Genomic DNA, 22,298 nt, shown 5'->3' with positions numbered 1-22,298 from the left:
AATGAACTAACCCAAAAAAGTCATATACAAGTAGTTATATCTATTTCAAAATGGCTAAAACGCCAGCCAATGTCAATAAGAAATGGATAAGCGAAGAGACAAGTGAAGAAGAAGAATTGTTTCACCACTGTAGGGAAATGGAGACGGTGTGTTACGCTATGACAAAGGTGATTATAGATGCGGATAACAAATGGAAGGGACCTAAAGGCAGCAGCACTCCTCATTCGCTGTCCAATAGATGTTATATTACCGGACTTGTTAATATACAGGCAAGTACTAATTGAGTTTTTTGCATTTGCTTGATGCTTTTCACATGTTGAATAACGTATTGTAAGTTTATAAATAATGGCTTCTTTGATTCACCTCTAGTTTGTAAATAACAATTATGGTTTAATACATTTGATTTTCTAACTTATTCTAATAATTAAGTCTAGTGCGCATTTCAAATAACGTCTTTATTCTGTTTATGTTAACGTCAAAAAACAAAAGTATGAAAACTGAAAGTAATTTTACCAGTAGGTACATGTTTGCCGTCTTGACCTTTTCCTATGCCCTAATCATATAATAATGTGTAAAGTCAATAATATATATTAATCTATTTATTCCAGTTACTAGACCAAATCATAGAATACCTCTCAAAAATAGTAAAATCATTCTACAAGCTCAACCCCAAACTAGCTCGTATGAAAAAAGAGAATCCCCTTCTAGTAAGCAAGCATGATCACGTGTTCGACAAATTGTGCAGTGTGAGGTTTATAATGATGCAGGCGATGCATGGACTTATCGTCACTATACTGAGCACCTGCTTGCATAGAGATGACTCGAGGAAGATGATCGAGTCTAGTTTGTGGTAAGTTTCTTTGTTTAGGTATAATTACCATACGTTTTTTTGTCCCGAGTAAAGCCAAAAGTTGAAGCCTTAATTTTAGTATGTCTGTTCCACCCGTAGTCTCAAAATTACATAAGTAGTTTCAGTAGGCTAAGTAGGCGAATTATTGGATAAGATGCCTATGTCTTATGACTTCGTGGCCTGGGTAAATTAGGCCGCTTAACCGACTTCCAAAAGTAGGAATCAGGAGTTCTTCCAAAAGAAAACCGCCTAGTCACTCAAGTTTTTAAACTTTTTACATGTAGGTAATTAAATTTTTGTATATCTAAGTAATTCGACAAAATTTTTAGCCATTACAACCCGAGTTATTTTTGACGTGATAGGCACAGCGACGCCTTTCATAGGATTTAAAATTTTAAAACTAACTACTAAACCCATTGTTTATGTTGCAGCTTAGTTTCTATATACAACCAAATGATAGGTCTGAGCTACAAAAAGTTCGTATCAAGATTCAGCATCTGCAGCAACACGTATCCGAACACAATAAGTGAAACCAAGGCCATTACTCTGACGAAAATTGTTCAAGTAAGTTTACAATCAATCGAGACATTGCTACGCAGAAATGTCGTTTCCAACTTTCCATATACAGAGGTCGCCCTATGGCTTACGAGCCGCATATGGCTCTTTCGATATAGATACAATTGCAACTTGCAACTGTTCGATAGTTTTTAGCATTGTGGTTCAGCTTCAATTTTTGAAGTTAATGATTTGTACTAATTTCAATTTGCCGAACTCTACTCTAATGTAATCTAGATATTCATAAATGGGTGGTTCAAAATTACCTTTTACTCGCCTTTCTAATTATTTTGAGCCTAATTCTAACATTCTGAAAACTATTATGAATTATTTTGTATAGGTACTAGCAAAAAGTCGTGTAGAGATCGATTGCCACCGCCTGATCAACTGTCTGGTCAAGATGTACAAACCTGAAGACGATTCCGACAATGACTCCGGCGCTAGCACCGCGGAGAGCTTGGAGATATATCAGTAAGGATTATACCAAAATGTGCCTTATACCTTAGACATAAGATCTAACTAAGCAATATTTGTCCCTTTTTCTCGTTGCACACCCATGGGCGTCGCCAGGGCGTGCCTAAATAGACCTGTACCGCTGGCTATATTTTGACCCCTAGGTTATAAAAATATTAAAGTCAATTCTGTTTTCGCTTATGAATACTTTGTTAAGATGTAAATCTTACATTTTGTTTTGTGTCATATATATAATTTGCTTTTCTAGTAATTTGTTATTTTGTGGTAATTATTTTTTATTTTGAATTATCTTGGAGAAAAAAATATTCGAGAGAAAACATGTAACTGTGTTGCATTTAGGATAGTGTTTTTAGTGTGAAAACATAGTTTGTGTCAATTACGTCCACTGCAATCTGCTACTATGTCATAATATTCTAAATGACACAAAAAAAAATTAGAGTTAAAAAAAAATACTTAGGTCGAATTTAATCGTTTAAATAGGTCCATTAAATGATTTTGTGTCTTATTAAGGCATAGCTTCATAAGATATTTGATGATTTTGTTGTAACAGGCTGTCACCGTTACAAAAGAATATTAAAGATATTAGAGTTTACATCTTATTAATTTGAAATGCGGGATAAATAAGATGTATGAATTTGTGTCACTTGCATCCACTGCATAAACAAATATTACAAAAATATTATTTGCGTTCAAACGAAGCTAGCGGGCGGTCTGAATGGGCAACGGAGGCCGTGCAGGGTGGGGCCGCGGCGTGACCTTGCCGTACGCAACGCATGTTTACTTCGCCTGTGCGCCAAATTAACGCAACTTATTCAAAGAAGTTACGCAAACAACACAACAACAAGCAACAAGCAAGCAAAGAATGCGTCGAATTATCTTTTACCTATTTAAAACTCATAGATATTGTACAATGTCACCATTATGCAAAAGAACTGTAAGCGAGCTGGCAACATTGCGCAGGGAAATCTTAAAAATATCGCGTTTACGTGAACGCCACATACATTTGTGACAGTGATAGGGAAAAGGTACCACTAAAGTAAAATTTGGTTATTAATACCGTGACTTTCTTTCATTCTTTGATAAAAAAAATTGCTATTTATGCAACAAGTGCGGAAATCATCTTTACGCACGTGTATCATACAATGTTTTACTATGCATTGTGCGAGTAAATAAAAAAACATGTCATGGCAAATAAGTTTAATTATTAAAAGGAGTGTTTTAAATCGACACGAGTTGCGAATTACCTATTCGCACGTGTATCGTACGTTTTACAGTACATATGGCCCTTTAAACTTTCGACATATGCACGGTAAGTGCTCTTTTCCGCACTAGTGCGAGAAAGTAGCACCATATGTACTGTAAAAAAAAATTGAAAACAAAAAGCACTAGTGCGGAAAAGCAGTACTTTCCGCATGATATGGCTCCGTAGGAAACGCACTTTTCGAGCACATGCATTGTAAAAAAAAATATAGGACTGTATCTTCTAAACCATGCTTCGTAGCGCAAAAATAATAAAATTTTCGTTCCCCTTTATGTAACCCAAAAGTAATACATGAAAAATACAATGAATAAAAAAAGAAACAAAATCTTTATAGGGCTGTATTAGCTGTATCTCCTATATCGTGCATCGTAGCGCAAAAATAATCAAATTTTCGCTCCCCTTTAAGAAGCCCCTAATTAAGATTTAAAAACGCAAAAAAGAAAAAAAAGAGGAAAAAATCTTTATAGGGCTGCATCTCCTAAACCGTGCATCGTAGCACAAAAATAATCAAATTTTCGTTCCCCTTAAGAAACCCTTAATTAAAACTTAAAAAAAAACCAGGAAAAAAACTTTATAGAGCTATTATAGCTATATATATAGATATAATATCTCCTAAACCGTGCGTGGTGGCGCAAAAATAATAAAAATTTCGTTCCCCTTTATGAAGCCCCAAAGTAATATACTAAAAACACAATGAAAAAAAAGAAAAAAAATAACAAAAAAACTTTATAGGGCTGTATCTCCTACACCGTGCATCGTAGCGCAAAAATAATTAAAAAAAAATCCCTTTAAGAAACCCCTAATTAAGATTGAAAAACGCAAAAAAGAAAAAGAGGAAAAAAAATCATTTTAGGGCTGTATCTCCTAAACCGTGCGTCGTAGCGCAAAAATATTAAAATTTTCGTTCCCCCTTACGGAACCCCAAAGTAATATACAAAAAACACAATGAAAAAAAAAAAAAAAAAAACAAAAAACTTTATAGGGCTGTATCTCCTAAACCGTCGTAGCGCAAAAATAATCAAACTTTCGTTCCCCTTTGTGGAACCCCAAACTAATATATAGGTACAAAAAACACAATGAAAAAAAAAAACTTTATAGGGCTGCATCTCCTAAATCGTGCATCGTAGCGCAAAAATAATCAATTTTTCGTTCCCCTTTAAGGATCCCTTAATTAATACTTAAAAAAAAAAAACAAAAAAAACAGGAAAAAATCTTTATAGAGCTATATCTCCTAAACCGTGCGTGGTAGCGCAAAAAGAACAAAATTTTCGTTCCCCTTTACGGAACCCCAAAATAAAATACAAAAACACAATGAAAAAAAAAAAACGACAAAAAAATCTTTATAGGGCTGCATCTCCTAAACCGTGCATCGTAGCACAAAAATAATCAAATTTTCGTTCCCCTTTAAGAAACCCTTAATTAAAACTTAAAAAAAACCAGGAAAAAAAAACTTTATGGAGCTATTATAGCTATATATATATATATATATATATAGATATAATATCTCCTAAACCGTGCGTGGTGGCGCAAAAATAAAAAAAATTTCGTTCCCCTTTATGCAACCCATAATTTATATTTAAAAAAAAAACGCAAAATTTAAAAAAAAAATCATTATAGGGCTGTATCTCCTAAACCATGCGTCGTAGCGCAAAAATAATTAAAAAAACCCCTTTAAGAAACCCGTAATTAATACTTTAAAAAAAAAAAACAAAAAAAAACAGGAAAAAAAACTTTATAGAGCTGTATCTCCTAAACCGTGCGTGGTACCGCAAAAACAATAAAATTTTCGTTCCCCTTTATGCAACCCATAATTTATATTTAAAAAAACGCAAAATTTAAAAAAAAATCTTTATAGGGCTGTATCTCCTAAACCATGTGTCGTAGCGCAAAAATAATAAAATTTTCGTTCCCCTTTATGAAACCCCAAAGTAATATACAAAAAACACAATGTAAAAAAGAAAAAAAAGAAAAAAAAAAAAACAATAAAAAAATCTTTATAGGGCTGTATCTCCTAAACCATGCGTCGTAGCGCAAAAATAATAAAATTTTCGTTCCCCTTTATGCAACCCATAATTTATATTTAAAAAAAACGCAAAATTTAAAAAAAAAAAACATTTTAGGGCTGTATCTCTTGTTAGGGACCCTCGGTTACAACTCGTTAGAGGTCAGGCGAAACTTTTCTTTATTAACTACGGCTTTACGGGTCCTGCGTGGCGAGTCAGACTGCCCAGAGCTGGTGTGCCGCCTGGTACGACTTTTTGTCCCTGACGTTCCCAGGATGGCTCTCAGGCCCCGCCGACGCGACTTGTTGGCAGTGCCGGCGGCTCGCACTGTGTCGCGTAAGAACTCGCCACTTCTTCGTGCTCTCACACTATTGAATGCGCTACTGACTGCGATATGTTTGCGTGGCGATGGACGGCTGTGTGCAGTGAATGTCTGAGGTTTTGTGAGAGGATGGATGATAGGTGCTCAACTGTAGTAATTTAGTGTTGTAAATATACCATAGTACTAGTTGTAATTTAAATTTAATTAACTTTCATGGCGCATTAGTTTTATACTGTAAGGTCATGTAAATGTGTTTTCAATAAATAAATAAATAAATAAATCTCTTAAACCATGCGTCCTAGCGCAAAAATAATTTAAAAAACCCCTTTAAGAAACCCGTAATTAATACTTAAAAAAAAACAAAAAAAAAAACCAGGAAAAAAAACTTTATAGAGCTGTATCTCCTAAACCGTGCGTGGTACCGCAAAAACAATAAAATTTTCGTTCCCCTTTATGCAACCCATAATTTATATTTAAAAAAACGCAAAATTTAAAAAAAAAAATATTTATAGGGCTGTATCTCCTAAACCATGCGTCGTAGCGCAAAAATAATAAAATTTTCGTTCCCCTTTATGAAGCCCCAAAATAATATACAAAAACACAAGAAAAAGAAAGAAAAAAATAATAACAAAAAACTTTATAGGGCTGTATCTCCTAAACCGTGCATCGTAGCGCAAAAATAATCAATATCCGTTCCCCTTTAAGAAGCCCCTAATTAAGATTTAAAAACGAAAAAAAGAAAAAGAGAAAAAAATCATTTTAGGGCTGTATCTCCTAAACCGTGCGTCGTAGCGCAAAAATAATAAAATTTTCGTTCCCTTTTATGAAACCCCAAAGTAATAACAAAAAACGCAATGACAAAAAAAAGAAAAAAAAAACAACAAAAAAAACTTTAGGGATGTATCTCCTAAACCGTGCATGGTAGCGAAAAATAATCAAATTTTCGTTCCCCTTAAGAAGCCCTTAATTAAGATTTAAAAACGTAAAAAAGAAAAAGAAAAAAATCTATATAGGGCTGTATCTCCTAAACCGTGCGTCGTAGCGCAAAAATAATCAACTTTTCGGTCCCCTTTATGTAACCATTAATTTATACAAAAAAAAACGCAAAAAAAAGTTTTTTTTTATAGGGCTTGATCTCCTAAACCATGCGTCGTAGCGCAAAAATAATTAAATTTTCGTTCCCCTTTATGAAGCCCCAAATTAATATACAAAAAACACAATGTAAAAAAGAAAAAAAGAATAAAACAATAAAAAAAACTTTATAGGGCTGTATCTCCTAAACCGTGCGTCGTAGCGCAAAAATAATCAAATTTTCTTTCCTCTTTATTCAACCCTTAATTTATATTTAAAAAAAAAAAACGCTTTCACTAAACTGCTATAACTCGGAAACTTAGAATCCACAAAGGGGACTTTACTAAATTATGACACATATTAAAGCCTGACCAGTAATATATGATCATTGTCAAGAGGGCGCTGTTCATTCTCATGTATAGGGTGACAGTTCAGTATAGTATGAAAAAATATTGTATTTAATGAACATCATCATCAATGTAATTAATGTTGCTTGCCACGCTTAAACATAACAAAAATCACAATAAATTGCGTCTTAAAATAAACTTAAAAAGTCTACTAAAAATCGAAACAAAAGTAATTTTTAAGTCGCTGATGTGACATTCTCAATCAAAAGGTAGGTACCACTTTGTCGTTTACCATAAAGACGAAATTTGATTATATCTTTATACAAATAACCTGTCAGAGAAAGTGGTACCTTTTGATTAGGAACGTCACAAATGTTGGTCAGTATGAGGAGTGCAGCCTACAGTTTATTTTTAATAATATTTATATACCTACTACGGTAAGATTGATAAGACAATGTAATTATGCCTCCGAATGAAATAAATCCACTGTATCGCAAAACTAAGTGGCGAGACAGCAGCTCATAATGCCATCTCTTGGTTGGTCTTAACAAGGGTAAAGGAGATAGTATTAAGATCTCAGTCGCCAGCTGATATTGCGGCAAGTATAATAAGCACCCCACCCGCTTAGGTACCCTTCCCCGCGCACGCCCTTCTTGCTCAATTGAGTTTTATTTTGCCAGATAGTAAAAAAACCGTGGATCAAAATGACCCAAATTATGAATGATGTCTCAATGTGGTATTATAATATTGTAGACGTAAACTTAATAATATGATTTTTTTTTGTGGCAGATACAGGGTGTTAATTAGAAAAATTTTTTTTTTTAAATAAAAGCGGTGGATGAATTTGACACAGATTTGTTTGAATAACATATAACAATGTTCTGTAAAGTACAACACTTCACTTACCGACTCTAATATTTTTTTAGGCGTTTTAGGATCAATATTAGGTATTTATTAAATGCCATTATACCCGTGGATGAAAATGACACAAAATGCGTGTGTACGTCGGAAGCCACTTTGCCTTTACAGGGAAACAAAGAATTTCGTCTCGAATATTTTTTTTACAGAATGCTGATTGAAAAAAGAAATACCTAAATTTCTACCTAAGCAAATACCTAGGATGACACAAAATATTATTTTTAGGTTTAGTATATGGTCTGGAAACTATATATAAAAAATAAGCAACATTAATATTCTTATAACCTCAGAAGTTATTGGTACAGGTCTAAAATGCATTACTCCACGTAAAAAAATTAAAAAAAGGGGTGTAGCGGGGGGAGGAAGCTGCAACAGAGAATAAAATTTGTAACTAAATGTCCTTTCCCCTCCCCTCAGCCCATCAGCTTCGACGACCTTATGCACACCTGCGATTTTGTTCTTTCGCTCTAAAGTCGGTTTAAGACACAAGCGTAATAAAAAAGTCTTAAGTATACTACTTATCGAAGAAAGAAGAAGGAATCCGAAAAAAATGTAACTTATCCTCCTTTAACCTTTTCAACGCTGTGTCAAACACAATAGCTGTCACTCGGACAGCACGTCACCGAAGTGTCAAAACGGAAATTGAACTTTATGCACATGCACGTAGGTCTATGTTGCTCTGTGGTCTTTGACCGTAATCCGTCTTTGGCGTTGGACCTGCGGTGCCGATATATCCGTCATTGGCGTCCAAAAGGTTAATCCCGATTTAATCGAGTCGTCTAATTCCTAAAAATGCAACGGTAAGCAGAAAAATATACGAAGGGTGACTGGTGATCGCTAACCAGCTTATAAGTATGATGGTGACATATTCCCAATTACCTTTTTTATGACACAGTTTCTTTGTCGCTTTCAGTACCCTAACAAAACACATCACCCCAACATCGTCCATGTTTCGTGAACTGGCCGTGGACAAACGCCGTGAGGCTTTCATAGAGCACAAGAAATCCAAAATGAAGCATGCCCAGAGCCTCATAGAACTTAAGAACGAGCAGAACAAGATGATCACGGGGGTGCTTTCTCAGAACTCGGACTGTGAGATAGCGTATACGTCGTTGTTGACTAACCAGTGTGTCTTGGAGAATATTTTTAATTCTGATGGTGAGAACCTGTTTTTACTAGCCTATCGTCTGTGCTTGCAATATATTTCATTACTTACCTACCTGTAAATATTTCGCATCAGAAAGAGCGAAATGGTACATTAACCTAAAATCGAAAGAGCTTATGATTATAAGAAGAAATTATAAAATCGGGAGAGGTCGATGAAATAAAAAGTAGGTGTTTTTATTTATTGAAAGAAGTGCTCAAAGTATAGGTACATTCAATATTTAGCTCATATGTAGTTACGTAAATGTAGGTATCTATACTAATAAATTTTTCACAACACTCTAAAAGTCTCTCTTGATTGTTCAAAAACTGTTAAGAAAGTTGCATTTTATTCACATGTGAGGCAAAGTAATCAAATGGAAATTTTGAGTTGTTTTCTTGTGTTTGCTGGTAGTATTGACTTTTAAATAATGATTTTGAATGAAAAATACGTATTTAATAACATTCATTTTGAATATATTTCCTTTGATCTTGTTTAATATTTTACAGTTAGTATTTTCCTTGTGTTGGTGTGGTGAAAAATTAATGATTAAACGAACTTACCTGTAAGTGAAGTTCGATCATAATTATACGAAGGGTTTCGTCCGAAGATATTAGTAATTTAGAATTATAGAACACATTATAGTAGTTACGCGAAAGTGTAACCACTCATCACTTGTATAAGGGAAAAAAGAAGCCAGTACTGGCAACCCCTTTTTTTTTTTTTTTGATTTCGCCAACCTATCCATGTCAGACTCACTTCATTTAGTTTAGAGCCTTAGAGCTCAAATTATGATATTTCCTAGGGGCCTGGGCAGGTGGGTATGCATTACTAATATCTTCGGACGAAACCCTTCGTATAATTATGATCGAACTTCACTTACAGGTAAGTTCGTTTAATCATTAATTATACTCGAGTTTCGTCCTCGATATTAGTAATTTAGAATTATAGAACACATTGTAGATGTTGAGAGCATGGAAGGAAATATCAGAATTGATAAACCTTAGTTTACTCATTTACTTATTAAGATTAGTAAATAACATAACATCTTTTGATTTGTGTTCCATACACTTATCTGATTTATTTAGACTACTAATCATAGGTACAATTGAAATTAATGGAATACTTCAACGGGTCATCACGGGATACGGGTCGGGTATCATTTACGACAAACATATGGATCTAGCAAGTGCCATATTATCACTATTAACGTAAACAATTGTTCTGTTATATAGAACTTGGCAAAAGTATTTAGGTAGGTAGTGGAATTGCCACTCCATCCTGTCCCAAACTTACACCCGCTTTGTAAGCAAAATATGTAGAAGCATGTCTTGTACTATGCGAAGAAAAGATGGAAATGTCAATTCCGCAAAGTAGGAGACTTAACACAATTGTGACTTGTGAGCCTTATTAATCCCTATAAAAAGTAAGTCAGATTTACTTAAGTCTTTTTAGTTCTATTAATATAGGCAATTTATATATTCGTACATTACTACATACTTGAGGGCGCTCCTCGAAAGGTGAGTAAAGAGATGGCTGGTTGACACCCACTCTAGATGTTTTTATAATTTCAGATATTTTAATTATGATTTTATTAGTAAGATATACCACATATATTACTGATACAATTTTTTGACAGCGTCTGTAGCTCTGCGCTCTGTGCACTGTCACAAGAGCAAGTAAGTTTACACAATACACATTTCAGTGAAAGTTGATTGAATGGTTAACTTTCATTTGGACAAAATGATCCTAAATAATTGGGAACATTAGCCGCATCCCATGCTACCTTATACCGTGGCATATGCGGTCTAAGCTTAAGCTTAAAACTCTCTTACAAAAACATTTAAACACGATCATCATCGAGAGAGCAGATCTGTGGCTGTCAATTGTGCCGTATTTTCTGCCCGAATTAACTATTTCTGTTAGAAATACTATAGTCATTGGAAGGTACTGAAGGACCGTATACATCAATTTTATTCTTTAGACAAAATTAATACCGTCGTACTGCTCAATTTAGCTGTCGATAACGACGCAAACAGGATATTCACTGCATACCGTTGAACGTATCGCTGCATTAGCGATGTGCTTACAAAACTCCGGCATCACATATTATTGCGTGTTTTGGGATCTATCTTTCATAATGTTGATATTAAAAGGCGCTTAAATAAGGGGTACCATGGTTGTATAGGCCAATCGGGGACAACCATGATACCCTCAGCCTTTTCAGAAATGATTTTTCTCAGATCTTTTAGTATTACTGCAGACACTGGCGGGGAATGCGTAAAAGAAAAAAAAATCATCCCATTCTGTAAACGCGTCATACGCGTACGCATCTGGGACTGTTCCAAGAAATGTACCTGTCACAGTTTCTGTTAATAATGCAACTTGCAAAAAGAACAATACTAAGCTAGGTTGTCCAAATCCTGTAATCAACACAACAACAACAACTGCCCGCAAAGGAAAGTTCACATTTCACATCTGGGTGAGAACGTCTATATTCTTGGCACGCAATAACGTTTTGGTCACTTTATTGAGATGGGGTTATTGGATACCCCCCCTAGGATTTATATAAGATATAGCTGTATCACAGAATAAATAATAGTACTAGATACAGAAGGATCACTCTCTAACAAAACGCGTCTATTACGAGAGATATGACTGCAAGGCGGCGCAAGCGCGAGCAGGCATTCGTTCCGTAGCGGTGCGCGGCAAGCGGCAACTACTATATGACACACCAGAACTGGTGTGGGCCACATGTACTTGTAGCGACACAACAAAATTGCGGAGTGAGCCACGCCTGGCTGTAGTGTTGTCGACTCGTAAAAGTATTTGGCATTAATAACTATCTTTGGTAACGATTTTTAGGCCGCCGGTCGCCGCACGCTGATGCGCCTCACCCCGTCGTAAAAGCGTCAGAGAAGATTTCGATAGAAATAGGTCATCTCGGATACGGTGGCTTGAATCGCGAATAGCATTAATCCACCAATCCAAATCTGAATGGAGAGAAAGGTATAGAAATATATCTATCCAAATGTTCATGACCTCTCAGATTTAAATACTTAACACGTTCCATTTGTTTCGTGTACAACCAGCAGTATTACACGGCTGGACAAGAAGAAATTAATAGCCCAATTAATTGCCCAAATCTTCTGATTTTGCAATGCTTAAAGCTTAAAGGATTCTAATCCATATCTTATTCGATTTCTCTTTTCGACCGGCAATCTTAATTGCCATTTTTTAAGATTTATTATATAACGGAGATCTTTACAAGAAGCAGCTGGAATTCAACTCTTTGATTCATTTATGATGAATCCCAGGGACTGGACAGTATACGGAAACAGTGATTCTGTGGTCTATAAACTATTTATACATTCCCGATTTCGATATGATTCACCTATCAGGTAAAGCTCGTCAAGATAAATCGATGATATGAGGTTTTAAGGTCAGGTTCCATCAATTTGGTAAATACATTAGGCACCTTAAGGTATTTTCTAGAGTAGGGATGAATTTTGATCAAAAAATATGCATCCTCTAAATCCAGTGTGGACATGAAACCGCCTTTAAAACGAATTTCAAAACTTAATCTTCAAGCTTAAATATGAAATCAGCGAGTCTGCCAGCAGCATATTATGTACGTTATAACGTACCGGGTCTAGCGCCGGCGATTGTGCTTGGCCTGATGCGATGCGACGACCTGTGCGACGAGCTCCCATGGCCGTAGCGCCGACTGCTCGAGGCTGTAGACTGATGTTTGTGTGTCGGACCCTTCGGCTGTTGCAAGCTGGGGGTCCCGTCTTTCAGGTTTAATTTGTTCTGTTGAACCACCTTAGTATCTGTACTTGATTTCGATACATCTTTAGCTGTATTTAAGGTCTCTGGAAAATCTTCACCAAACATAATCTTCACTTCATCCTTATCCATCATTGTATTTGTTAATTAATCTCTAAATCCTCTTTTAGTGAATATAACGTGAAGTTTCTGCGAATTGACGATTCGACTGTATAATCGCATAGTAAGCGTGCAAGATCCATCAGCTATTTAGAAATGCTGTTGTTTTATCCGTGGACTTTAATTATGACGTCAGCATACGCCCTAAGCCCTATAATTGCTGCCGCGATTTGCTTTTGCCTAAGCTCAATAGCTTTATCTCTTTTTACGACAGTTTCAATTGATGCTGCTTTTATCTCAGCATTTAGCTGCGGGGCGGCAATCTTCTTGCAATTGGAAGGCACTAGGAATTTATCTAGTAGTTTGTTTTTCTAAGCCGGATGTGGCTATGTATTTAAATCTGCTAGACATTTCTTTGTTAATGTCTTCGCCATTCTTGACTCAGCGATGGATCGGTTCCTAAGATTTCCAATATTTATTTTTGTAAGTAGCAGATTGGCATACATCGCATCTGATGGACCCGCGATCGGCTCTATTGCGTGTGATGGACCAGCAATCGGCTCGGCTTCATGTAATAGGTCAGCGATGTGACGGACAGGCCATCGGCTCTACTTCGCTACAGTGGCTGGTAACCTGTGCTGTCGGCGGCGGCAGCGTGTTATCGCAAGCCCGCGAGGGCGCATTTCTGACTAATCAATCAGCAAATGAATACATTAATTGCATACTAACAAAGGCGAAGCATGTGGCGAAACAGTCCCGCAGACTGATCTGAGTACATGCATCTTAAAAATGCGGCGGAAGTGTCCTATAGACCCCCTGAATGTATTATTTTTGTGCGGCAAAAATAGCATGAACCTTGTGGCGAAACAGTCCCTCAGACTGATCTGGTTACAAAGGCTTTTCTTTTACTGTGGGACTGCGGCGGAATAGCCCTATAGACTACCCTGAATGCAGTATCATATTAGGCAATACGATTATAATGCGACGAAATAGTCCTTTAGACTACTCTGAGTGCACTATATTCGACAAAAATACCAAGTTTATTTTAACAAAAATAAGTAGGTAGTTGTTGCCTAATCAAGCAGCAAATCGATACGTTAATTGCACACTCACAAAGGCAAAGCATGTGGCGAAGCAGTCCCGCAGACTGATCTGAGTACATGCATCTTAAAAATGCGGCGGAATGGTCCTATAGACCCCCTGAATGCATTATTTTTGAGCGGCAAAAATAGCATAAACCTTGTGGCGAAACAGTCCCTCAGACTGATCTGGTTACAAAGGTTTTAGTTTTATTGCGGCGGAATAGTCCTATAGACTACCCTGAATGCAATATCTTATTATGCAATATCATTATAATGCGACGAAATAGAAAATATAGACTACTCTGAGTGCACTATATTCGATAAAATTACCAAGTTTATTTTAACAAAAATAAGTGGGTATTTTTAAGTACGAACCATTTTGGTAATCCGGATTAATTGGCGCGGCCTCCGACAACGTTGAACCTGACGACGAACTGTGAACACGTGGAGCCCGAAGAGGACGAGGAAGAACATACATATTATTTGAGTTGGTTTAGACGTTTCGCTAACAACTCGAGTTCCTCGCCGTTGTCAATTATTGACACAAGTGGAGTGGTTGAGCACTAAAATGCGAATGAAGTGAGTCTGACATGGATAGGTTGGCGAAATCAAAAAAAAAAAAAAGGGGTTGCCAGTACTGGCTTCTTTTTTCCCTTATACAAGTGATGAGTGGTTACACTTTCGCGTAACTACTATAATGTGTTCTATAATTCTAAATTACTAATATCGAGGACGAAACTCGAGTATAATTATATGTTTCACTCGCCACCGCAAAATTTGTTTAACCCTCGTGCCTTTGAAAGCTCAAGATTCCATTTTTCGAACCACTCGCTACGTTCGCGGTTCAATTTTGTTGTCTTTCGCTTGCTCGGGTAGCGGGCACGAGAGGTTAAACAACAACTTTGCCCCCTTGTAAAACAAAAAAAAAACTTTATTTTTTCCAGAAAATGTAAATAGCATTCTACAGAGCGAAGAAATTTACATAGAAATTCTCTTAGATACGGTTGCAAATATGGCCCCCACGTTACTAGGAAATAATGGAGTTAAGAAATTCAAGTCAGGTACTTACGGGCGCACTCTTTATACAACATTTTATTAAATTAGCGGCACTAAGTTTGTCGGTTTTCATACATACTTTTGGTCTAGAGTACTCTAGAGTGTTAGTACAATCGCCATCAATTATATCGGATCGGCCTATGTACTCAAAAAATATCTGAACATGCACTTTATCGTCTTAATAATAAAGCCTTTGTTAAGACAAAGATAGATATAACTCCGTAATAGATGGATACAGTCTAAGGAAAAAACGTGCCTCGAAAATCACGAAAATTTGATTCTCGATCAGATGGCGCCACTAGTTTTGTTATTTATAATTTTAACGCATACCAGTGAAAGAACATGGGTCAAAATCATATAAAAATAGTTAATGCAAATAAAAAAATCATTTATCCATATTTAAATACATTTTATCGCATTTTTATAAATATTTATTTTTAGTTTTAAAGTATGTCGACAGATGGCAGTGAATTTACTGGGGTTACAAAATTTACTATGACAGTACCGCTCTAGTATACGTTACTCTATGGTTAAGATAATAGTGAACACCTTGGCCGCTCCGCTATATCCAATGGCGGCTACACACTAGACCAAAATCTAACCGTAAACCTTATTGCCTGAATATAAGGCCCACCAATGGGCAGTTGCTTCTACCAAAAAAAAAAATTATTCTGTTTATAACCTCGTCGTTTTATGTAATAAAAACTGCTTTAAGTGACGTGTAATGTTTGGAGTTTTTTTACGAAGTAGGTAATCTAATGATCTATTTATTGTTTTCCAGCAGTTGCGTGTAAATAACATTACATGCCTGTTGAAGCTTTGTCACCTGAAATTATAATTGTATTTTGTCACGCGTCACGCTATAACCTATACCTAAAAATAACAACATATTTTCTAGCCTCTTATATAGCGTAGGCCGTAATCAAGTTTTGACTCTTTGTCAATTGAACAGAGTTCAATTTAAATTCGCATGTTTGATACCTAGTCACTTGGTCAGTAAATAGTGTACATATGGTTGGTTGCAGGTACTCTTAGAACAATGTTTGATATGTTTCTGTTCAGGTCGCGTGCAAGCAAGTAAAAAGGCAGCAAAGAAGGTGACTGAGTATTATCAAAATATTTTGTGGGGCGACGTCGGTAGCTGTTTAGAGCACATTGTGTTGTGGTGGTCGTCATTCCCCTTAGCTACAAGGTAACACATGTAGAACTTTTTTTAAATAATTGTTTCGTAGTACAAATTTGGTATTATATTATAATGTATATTTTTTACAGATCCCCAAACACAAGTCAAAATCTACGCGAATGGCTTTTCGCTACTTTTAAATCTAGCAGTAAGTATGGCGCAAATCCAATTTACTATTCTGAATAACATATCAGCCATCATCAGATTTGTAAAACATATGTGTAAGGTAAGTGAGGCATATAAGGGGGGCACCTTAATTTAAAATGAAATATCTTTGAAAATAAACAGGATATTCACTCTATATAGATTTCTCATTTATTGTTTAAATTTCCAAAATATGCCAAAATAGTTGTAATAATATTACGGCAGTTTTGAAAAATACTAATTTTCTCACTCAGCTGAAAATTATCTTAAAATATTTAAATTTACCATTTCATAAACATCATTTCTATTACTCACTTTCTAACAATAAATAATTTGTATTTTGTTGTATTTTGTACACGTTAAATAAGGCCCAGAGCCGGGCCTTGTTACCCGCACTGACAGTGGGCTTTCTTAGCCCTAGTAAAAGTTCAAGAATATTAGGTAATATTTAATGTAAAAAAATACATTAAATTATAAATTTTCCCTTCCTAACAAAGTTAGATAATTTCTATTCGCTATACATTAAAACATCGAATAAATCAAGAAACATCATAAAACACTTTGTTTTCGTAAGAAATAACATCAAGCGCAGCCGCAACCTCCCTTTCTGACTATATGGATGCTACTGAGAAAATAGCGGCACGTGCGAAGACAAGGGTTGTTGCCAGCTCATTATATCTGCTACTTCTATGTGTGCGTGATGTGTTAATCAAATATGTAATAATAGTGCAACTGCTATTTTTGAATGCTGAGCCTTGTTACCCGCCAGTCCTTATATGCCCCACCTACCTTAGGTAGGAGGCACCAGTGACATGAAGGATTAGTTTTAAGGACTGTCCCATAATCTCAAAGGTGAATATTTATGTAGATCAACTATGACCCTTTTACCGCCAAAGACGGCAACTGACGCGCACGGCACGCCGCACACGATAAGGCGTTAAAAGGGTTAAAGAATAATCCCTACTATTGCAATATATTTCAGATACTCCCGAATTAGTACTGGCTGCGTTAAGGATTCTTGCCGACGCTTTAGGCTGCCATGTAACCTCTACTTCGTGGGACAAACATTTTAAGTACCTACCTAAATGATGTTTTATTCAGATTAAATGTAACGTTTTCAACCAAAAGGTACCACGTTGTCGCTTGTCGATAAGGTTGATTTCGAATTGAAGCTATATGGAAATAGCGCCTTATTGACAACCGACAATAAGTACCCTTTTCGTTGCATGAAAATGGCACAAATGTCCTTTAAAGATTGCATTACCTACCTAGTCATACTAAACACGTATCTTTACATTTCAGCGCCACCTTAACGACAGATTTGACTGCAACATCTCTAAAACAATACCCTGATCTCTCCATCAATGTAACCGAAGTAAGTAATAATAAGAAAAAACCAAGTGCGAGTCGGACTCGCGCACCGAGGGTTCCGTACTTTTTAGTATTTGTTGTTATAGCGGCAACAGACATCATCTGTGAAAATTTCAACTGCCTAACTATCACGGTTCATGAGATACAGCTCGGTGACAGACAGACGGACAGCGGAGTCTTAGTAATAGGGTTCCGTTTTTACCCTTTGGGTACGGTTGGGTATAAAACACACACACACACATACACGCACGCACGCACACACACACACACACACAAATGCATGCAAGTTTTTGAATAGCCTTCCCGCTATATTATTGTTTGTACCTAAATTAGATATTATATATTTTATGTTACAAGTTAAGTTAAGTCTAATGGTTCTTTATAATTCCAACTGATTATATAATACGGGCAACCACTGGGGCTGCAACACAGTGTAAACTAACGCGGTCTCCAGGGCTCCAACTTCATATGTACCATGTATGTTTTGATCAATAAAGATTTATTTATTATTATTTATTTATAATATCAATTTCAGGTCACAGCATCAGGAGCCAAATTCGCTCTTATGCTGCAAGATCTAGTTATGTTGAATAACCAGTGCGAAGTGACTTGGGATTACATACTGGGTGCACCGTTGGAAGACCTGCCGCTTGTGGAGCAAATACCCATTTTACATAGACTTGGTAGGTGATATTGTATCCTATTTATATCCTAACCCCCTAAGATAAATTTTACCAAAGAGGTTTAACGCCTGCCAAACCCGATATTTTATAAAACCATTCGATATCTTCTTCCGTCAAGGCAACCATATCGTGATAAAACCTGCATATGTATGCTGCGAAATGACAAGTTTATCCAGTAGAGTTACTTTCTTATACTTACAGGGCTGTAGGTGTAGACTATACATACATACTATTTCATTGTGTTTAGATCACTCCATCCACACATACCGACTGTGGTGCCTCGCGGAAACGCGGCGTCTCGCTAACCAATGGCAGATGGACGACTTCTTCAGAATAACCCAGAAGGACATGCAGGTGTGCATGGAACAGCTGGTTAATCTACGGTTTGCAGACCATACCGCCACTATTGAGTCAGGTGAGTCGCTTATCGTAGGCGAGTATTTAGTGTTTCACTGACAACTGTGTTGGTTTTGTAGAAATCTTCTTCCATGGGGTTGGCAACTGTCAAAGGTCATAGATGGCGTCATCATAGCCTGTTCTTTCTCTGGTTTTCTTCTATGAGATTTGGCTTAAAGGGCCATAAAATTCCGAAAAAAAACAAGATTTTTACCAATACCTGGGTATTGACAGGGCAAGATATGCTGGCGCCATCTGTAAAATACTCTGACCGGCCAACCCTATTTAATCTGCGCTTCGCGAATTATACCGCCAATATATAAATAACCGTCATTGTAGAGTCAGGTGAGTCCCCTGTATTGTTCTTCCACTCGATCTGCACTTACTGGGTTGCCAACCAAGGTAGGTTGTTACATAGACGATTTCTTCGCGCACTCATTATCATGCTGCACTTTTGTGCTCGAATATGTATGTAGCTAAATAGTTTCAAAAATAATTTCTAAAATACGTAGGTACTATGTTTTATTCCAGGTAAAATCGGAGTGCACGAAAATGTTTGTGCAAAAATGAGAGAAAAACTGGTCTCAGAAGTAAAAGTCAACACACAGAAATTAAAGGTCAGGCTAGTGACATTTTTAGATAATCGGTCGTATTATCAACTCTTGCAATGCTCTTTCTTTTTTCATTAGTAGGCTAGTGTGTTTAACAAACGTTTTACTCTTAATCCAGGAAGCAACGGAAGAAATCACTACAGTTCTAGCATCAGTGTGTGCGACTACAAGCTTGGCGCATCTCACAATGATCTTCCCGAGCAACGCAGAGTGGCGACGCGTCTCGCACCCACCCACAGCCGAGCGCTCCATCTACGTTCACGAATTATTAGGTAACTTTATCGTCTTTATCCACACATCAGGGGCCCGTTTTTCAAAAGCTTATAACTTGTAATACAAGTGGAAGTCCCTTTCTAACAAAAGCTGTCAAAAAGTGACATCCACTTGTATTACAACTTACAAGCTTTTGAGAAACGGGCCCTAGGTGTTAAATGTTGCTGCTTTTTAAGCCATTTAACACCCAAAATTACCATCTGGTATTTTTTTAATAAAAAAAAACGTAAGTAATCACTTTTTTTCGTTTTAGATAAAATGATGTTACCGGTGGTTAAAGCGACGGAAGACATTACGACGTTGAACATGATTCTGCGAATCATGGGCGAGTCGTGGCTGCATCACATTTATATGGCCAAAGTCAAGTTTAGGTAATTATAAATATTATAACAATATTTTATTTTCAGAGGATTACAAAAGTGCATTTCATATATCTTTGAGCGTTTCGTCGAAGACGTGTCTTTGTCTAACTTTGTTACTTTCTCAGCAAAGACGCGGCATCGCAGCTTTTAGCGGATTTCAACGAAGTCTGCAACTGGTTGACGGAGTGCAAGCACCTCGCTGCCGCGGCCAGGAAACAGATGCTGCAGAATGAGGTGTTAAGGTATACTCGTTGTCAGCAACAAAACTTAAAAATCAGCAGGAGCAGCAACAAAATATCTTATTGCGGTGAAAACAAGGTAACAAAATAACGCACCTAGTCACTCAAAAAAAGAGAGTACTCCCACGTGAAATTCCGGCAAAGCCGTTGCAGCCCCACTGCTATTACAGGTGTCCATATGGCTTGTACTATGTGTATGAAATGACTATTGGTTTCACAGTGCTTTGGAATACTGATATGCTGTGAAATGTAATGAATAAAAAAAGTGAAAAGTTTCTGGCCGAAATTAAATTTTTAATAACACAAAACTTCCGTGAGACAGACATATTAAATATATTAAAAACGGGTCACTCACGTGTTTTAAGTCGAAAACGCTCGACATGTTTCACTCCGTACCGAGGAGCGTCATCAGGAGCTTGCGTCGACGGTGACGGACCGTTTTCGACTTAAAACACGTGAGTGACCCGTTTTTAATATATTTTTAATAACACAGTTAATTACTGCAGGATTTTGTTACAAGAGAAGTTAATATAGACCTTACTGTCTTGGCAATAGAGTTTTAATATTAGTCCTTATAATTGTAATCATTTTAGGAGGTGCGAGGGCGTGGGACGCCTGTTGCTACATGCGCCCGGCGACCTCATCTCCATGCAGGACTCCACCATGCAGTCCGCGAGACGACGGAAAGACGGTTAGCTTATGTACTATTTTTTCACGTGTAGTATTGACATTGACTTCACAGTGGCGTGGCGTGAACTAATCAAGGCGTGGACGAAACCGCAACTGCGAGGCCCTTTTCTTTCATTATGTATTCCAATGTAATACAAAGGATTGCCTCCCGCGGCGAGGCCGTGTGCGAGGGGCCGCTTGGCCCATGCCTAGCTACGCCACTGGCATTGAACAGTCAGTCGGCGCGCGTCGAGGATTTAAAGGAATTTAAACCTTCTACACAGTAGTTAGGTTTCATTTTTAATTGACAGTCCCCGACTCAACTTTTGCTGCCATTTGAATATGAAATCTAGCCACTGTGTAGAAAGGATCAAATTCCTTTGACTAGTAAGACGCGCATCGACTCGGGCCGTTTCATGTGATGGTTTGATTAGACAACGTGCACAAGACTGATGAGAATTTTACTTTACTTATCTACTTACTTTCTTCAGTTTTTTTTTTTTGAGGTAGTCTTAACTTTCTGGATTCCGACGCCAAGTCTAGCATTCTAATGAAAGATTTTAAGGTGAACAAAAACTAAACATTTTGAGTGGGATGATCCCAAAAAAGTCATCTGCGAGAAATGGGTTCACAGTATTTTACAAGCTTTTTATTAACTTGCAATGTACCTATGTATGTATGTACGGGTCAAATCTTGCAAGTTAAATTTGCCCCCTTCCCGACTTCCAATGAAGCTGAAAATTTGCATACTTATGTAAGTCGGGTGACAATGCAATATTATGGTACCATTGAGCTGATCTGATAATGAAGACAGGAGGTGGCCATGCCATAGGAACTGTGATAAAACATCGAAACCTTATTGTGTTTGAGGTTTTTAGAATTGTCTCGAGTAGGTATTAGTTGCCCATGGAAATAAAAGTACAGTCAGCGATAAAAGCTTATACCAAAAATGAAATTATTATTATCTTTGTTTGAGAACTAGTGTACTATTTTTCTTACAACTTGCACTGCATTTTTTGTTAACCCTTTTGAACGCCACAGCTATCGTGTGCGACGCGTAATCGTGAACCAAGGTTCACAACAAGTCAACACAGTCAAGTCACACGACAAGTCGGAATGCACGAAAGTTGATATCGGGTTGTAGCCGCGCGCCAGTTTACTTGTATGGTGGTCTAAACTCTAAAGATTTAACGCATTTTTTTTTTCAGATAACGAAGCCCCAGAGCAGCTAATGCCAGCAGAGATGTACGTGCCGAACCAGAAACAGTGGCTTACGTTGCGCGCCAACAGGCTGAAAGGCTCGCTCGCCTTTACTTTGTGCTGTGTTGTTTTATCATAAACTATATATGTAAATGTACTGAAACTAAACTAAATACAAGCAAAACAATACAATACT

At 36.9% G+C, this 22,298-nt stretch overlaps 1 protein-coding gene across 1 annotated transcript in view; it reads left to right on the top strand.

Moving 5' to 3' along the window:
* Positions 1 to 22,298, top strand: part of LOC134747891 (uncharacterized) — a 26,452-nt gene extending 4,154 nt beyond the window's left edge. The window contains exons 2-18 of the mRNA XM_063682566.1: positions 609 to 850; positions 1,282 to 1,414; positions 1,746 to 1,876; positions 8,715 to 8,959; positions 14,860 to 14,976; positions 16,034 to 16,163; positions 16,244 to 16,302; positions 17,281 to 17,371; positions 17,601 to 17,673; positions 18,205 to 18,352; positions 18,600 to 18,767; positions 19,280 to 19,365; positions 19,478 to 19,631; positions 19,886 to 20,003; positions 20,120 to 20,236; positions 20,827 to 20,924; positions 22,111 to 22,298. Coding sequence (XP_063538636.1) covers positions 609 to 850; positions 1,282 to 1,414; positions 1,746 to 1,876; positions 8,715 to 8,959; positions 14,860 to 14,976; positions 16,034 to 16,163; positions 16,244 to 16,302; positions 17,281 to 17,371; positions 17,601 to 17,673; positions 18,205 to 18,352; positions 18,600 to 18,767; positions 19,280 to 19,365; positions 19,478 to 19,631; positions 19,886 to 20,003; positions 20,120 to 20,236; positions 20,827 to 20,924; positions 22,111 to 22,241 — 2,241 coding nt within the window. The 3' untranslated portion in view covers positions 22,242 to 22,298. The remainder of the gene's footprint in view (positions 1 to 608; positions 851 to 1,281; positions 1,415 to 1,745; positions 1,877 to 8,714; positions 8,960 to 14,859; positions 14,977 to 16,033; positions 16,164 to 16,243; positions 16,303 to 17,280; positions 17,372 to 17,600; positions 17,674 to 18,204; positions 18,353 to 18,599; positions 18,768 to 19,279; positions 19,366 to 19,477; positions 19,632 to 19,885; positions 20,004 to 20,119; positions 20,237 to 20,826; positions 20,925 to 22,110) is intronic.

This window comes from Cydia strobilella, chromosome 15, assembly GCF_947568885.1.
Source record: "Cydia strobilella chromosome 15, ilCydStro3.1, whole genome shotgun sequence".
Taxonomy (NCBI): domain Eukaryota; kingdom Metazoa; phylum Arthropoda; class Insecta; order Lepidoptera; family Tortricidae; genus Cydia; species Cydia strobilella.
This window is presented reverse-complemented; position numbering and strand designations above follow the sequence as displayed.